This window comes from Tupaia chinensis, unplaced genomic scaffold (genome assembly GCF_000334495.1).
Source record: "Tupaia chinensis unplaced genomic scaffold, TupChi_1.0 Scaffold000539_1, whole genome shotgun sequence".
Taxonomy (NCBI): Eukaryota; Metazoa; Chordata; class Mammalia; order Scandentia; family Tupaiidae; genus Tupaia; species Tupaia belangeri.
Window position 1 is genome coordinate 5,967,661 of NW_006160052.1, and position 3,784 is coordinate 5,971,444.

A 3,784-nucleotide genomic window follows, 5' to 3' on the forward strand; every position below is an offset into this window, starting at 1 on the left:
CTGGCAGAAGTTCTTTGCAAGACTAACGGCGCATGCTTCGTAGACTCCAATGCTCCAGGAGGAAGTGGGCTGGGTGCTTTACAACCTGGCCTTCGGATTCATTCCTTCCCCATTTCTTCCTGGGGCTCTTTCCCACCTAAATCCTTTACAATCATGTATGTCAAGACTGATCTAGCCACCTAGCCATACTATGTGTGGCCTGAAAAGACAGGAGGGGAGAAGACGAGGGCTGAGGTCCAAGACGGAAGGGAGTATAAGGCATGTGATAAAGACAGGCAATAGGGAGCCAGCAGGTGGTGTGGAGGTAAAGCTGTCGGACCCATATGGCTGACTCCGTGGTTCAAGTCTGGGACCTGGTGGCTTGAAAATCATGCCAGGCACATGTGTGTGCGTGCCCAAGACTCAGAGGAGAATGGAGGAGAAGGGATTGCAGCATGGTCATCCCCTCAGGGATTGATTTCTCACTTTCTCTCTCTCTTACTCTCTCTGTTTCTTTCTGGCAAGTGCAAGCACCCTATAGAACAAAACAGAACTTTTAAAAAGATGGGGAAATAGGACGGAATTGGGGAAGATGGGTATAATGATATTGTATTGATAATGTATTAAGGAAGGTCGTGTGACCAGTGTTTCTTTGAGCTACAACCCTTCCTTCCCACTCTCTGGACTTCTGGTTCTTGCCAGCTAACCGAGAGACAGCGTTCGTACACGCCATCAGTTCTGCTGGAGTCATGTACACTCTGACGAGGAACTGCAGCCTCGGGGACTTTGACAACTGTGGCTGCGATGACTCCCGTAACGGGCAGCTGGGTGAGTAGCAATGTGGGAGAGGCAGTGGGCAGGTAAGTGCACTGAAAGGGCGGGTAGCGGGCAAGGGGAGAGTTGTACTCTGCATATGAAGAAACTCAGGCGGAAGCTGGGTGATCCAGTTAGAGCCCACACCCTACAGTGAAGTCAGGCAAAATGTAGCTAGGGGTCCTCTTCTCCTACAGTGGTTTCCTCAATATGCATAATCATGATATAAGAGTGAGCTCCCTGCACCTCAGTCTTCTGTTCCTTCTCTCAGATGTGCTGCCAAGTCCCATCTAGTTCCACTCCATCCCTCCTGCCTTCTCCAAACCTCGGTACTCCCGCCGGATTTCCAATTTTGTTGTTCCATATTATTTCGTTTTTAAAAATAATTGTTTAATTTTATTAGTCATTAGTTTTAGTTTGTATAGGGCATGTGCACGCAGGCAAGAAAGAGAGAAAGTGAGAAAGCAAGCTGCCAGGTCCAGGGCTCCAACCACGGTTGGCCATGTGAGTCCAGCACCCTAACCACCACCCCTCCTACTTTATTTCAATTGCTCCCCCTTTTCTCTTAAACTCGAGCATTTCTCACCTCTTCTGCGCCATTTTGTTCCCTCTGGACCGCAATCACCCGCCTGGCACGTGCACCCTCGGCCCCCTAGGTAGAGGCACTGTACTCAGTCGCCTGGCAGAGAATCCACTCGGTAACTTCCTACGTCATGGCGCTCCGAGGAGGGGATTGGCTGAGGCTACAATGGGCCCGCAAATGTGGCAAAAAAAAAAAAAATCGACTAAAACTATTCCAGATACTAGGCGATCGCTTAGCCTTAACCTTCCCTACCCTGGAGCCCTCAGAACAAATCAAAAACAGCCCACAGGACTCTGCACCCACATTTTCCATAACCTTTCCTCCCCTGCACTTGTCCAGGGGGCCAAGGCTGGCTATGGGGAGGCTGCAGTGACAACGTGGGATTTGGAGAGGCAATTTCCAAGCAGTTTGTCGATGCCCTGGAGACAGGACAGGATGCCCGGGCAGCCATGAACCTGCACAACAATGAGGCCGGCCGCAAGGTGAGTCCCGCAGCCCCCTTGGGATTAGAAAACTGGTTCCAGCCAGTACCAGCTTTAGGTAACTCTTCAGTTCATTTATAATAATTTATTGGTTAAACGAGATATCGAAAGGGCTGGCCAAGACGCCCCGGGACCCCTCAGGGGCAGAGGTACGCCACACGCTTAATCCCGGGCCTCTCACTCATAGCTCTTTCTCCAGGCGGTCAAGGGCACCATGAAACGCACCTGTAAGTGCCACGGCGTGTCTGGCAGCTGCACCACGCAGACCTGCTGGCTGCAGCTGCCCGAGTTCCGCGAGGTGGGCGCGCACCTGAAGGAGAAGTACCACGCAGCACTCAAGGTGGACCTCCTGCAGGGTGCTGGCAACAGCGCGGCGGGCCGCGGCGCCATCGCCGACACCTTCCGCTCCATCTCCACCCGGGAGCTGGTGCACCTGGAGGACTCCCCGGATTACTGCCTGGAGAACAAAACGCTAGGGCTGCTGGGCACGGAAGGCCGAGAGTGCCTGCGGCGCGGGCGGGCCCTGGGCCGCTGGGAGCGCCGCAGCTGCCGCCGGCTCTGCGGGGACTGCGGGCTGGCGGTGGAGGAGCGCCGCGCCGAGACCGTGTCCAGCTGCAACTGCAAGTTCCACTGGTGCTGCGCTGTCCGCTGCGAGCAGTGCCGCCGGGGGGTCACCAAGTACTTTTGTAGCCGCGCAGAGCGGCCGCGGGGAGGCGCTGCGCACAAACCCGCGAGAAATCCCTAAGGTCTCCGCTTCCGCCTTCTTTCTCCATTTGTCCTTGGCTTTATTTAGAGACCCCAGTAATAGAGGGACCTAGAGAATGGGGACCCTGCACTCCCAAGCCCAGGGGTCGTGAGAGGGAGAGACTGCAATCCCTCCAGAGCTTGCCACTTTCCTACCGTCTTCCCCAAATTCCTCTGCACTGTCCTAGAGCTCTCAGTTGTCCTCACAGCCACACTTACTAGGTCTGAGAACTCTCAAGATTTTGAGGCTCCCCCTTGGTAGCTGTCCAAGGCCTGACATAGCCTATCAAGCCTCAGCAGCCGGAACTCCACGCCGACATTCAGGGTCTAGGCAAAGCCACGGAGTTTCTCTTTTGCCCACCGTCTCCTGCAGAGTCCATGCCTGCCCTGTCCCATTCCCTACTGTTGCCAGACTTCCCGGGAATCTCCAAAGCTTTCTCTCTCTCCTTCTTCCCCCTCCCCTTCTTAGCTGGAAGAGAAACTAAAACTGACCTGGGAGAAAAACATGCCTTTGGGGTTGGTTCCTTGAGGCAGAGGTGGAAGATGGGGGAAGAGGGAAGCCTAGAGTGCCGCTTTGCCAAGCACCAAGGGGCTCCTCGTTCTGGGATCCCACCTCACTAATGGGCTTTAGCAGGGGTGATGTCCTCCCTAGACAGTCACCCAAGATAGTCCAGGCATACCCAGAAGGTCCAGGACCTCTGTCCCTCTAAGGCTTAGGTACTGGGAGCTTGGTTCCCACTGTAAGGTTGAGAGGAGGTGGTGTCCAGATGATGGTGGCACCTTGCTTACGGGTGGGGTAATGCCATCTGGAGGGCATGGGTTAGTTAGTTCCTTTAGGAGCAGGTAAAAGTTAAGACGGTTGCCAAGGCGGTCATTGTCTGTAAAGTGACTTCTCCCTGCTCAACTTCCTCTTCTCCGCCCCCATCGTTCCTCTGAGCCAAGACTGAAGAAAAGAAAGCCAACTCCCATCGGACCCTAGTCCACGCCTCTAAGGGCAGGTCATGGGAAGGAGACGCTGAGCTCTTTCCTTGCACTGGCCTGGGTCTGAAAGAGGCAGGGTGAGGGCATTGGGGATCTTCTTTCATTTTGTAAACTTCCTGCAATAAACTGTGGCTGACAGGAAGCTCAGCACCTTGAACTTTAACTTATCGCAGTCGTTGTGATATGTGCCTTTCCCGGGGTA

The 3,784-nt window shown here is 54.3% G+C and overlaps 1 protein-coding gene across 1 annotated transcript in view; it reads left to right on the forward strand.

The window, feature by feature from the left end:
- Positions 1-3,784, forward strand: part of WNT8B (Wnt family member 8B) — a 14,941-nt gene extending 11,157 nt beyond the window's left edge. The window contains exons 6-8 of the mRNA XM_006157382.2: positions 682-807; positions 1,715-1,857; positions 2,057-3,784. Of these exons, the coding sequence (XP_006157444.2) occupies positions 682-807; positions 1,715-1,857; positions 2,057-2,602 (815 nt within the window). The 3' untranslated portion in view covers positions 2,603-3,784. The remainder of the gene's footprint in view (positions 1-681; positions 808-1,714; positions 1,858-2,056) is intronic.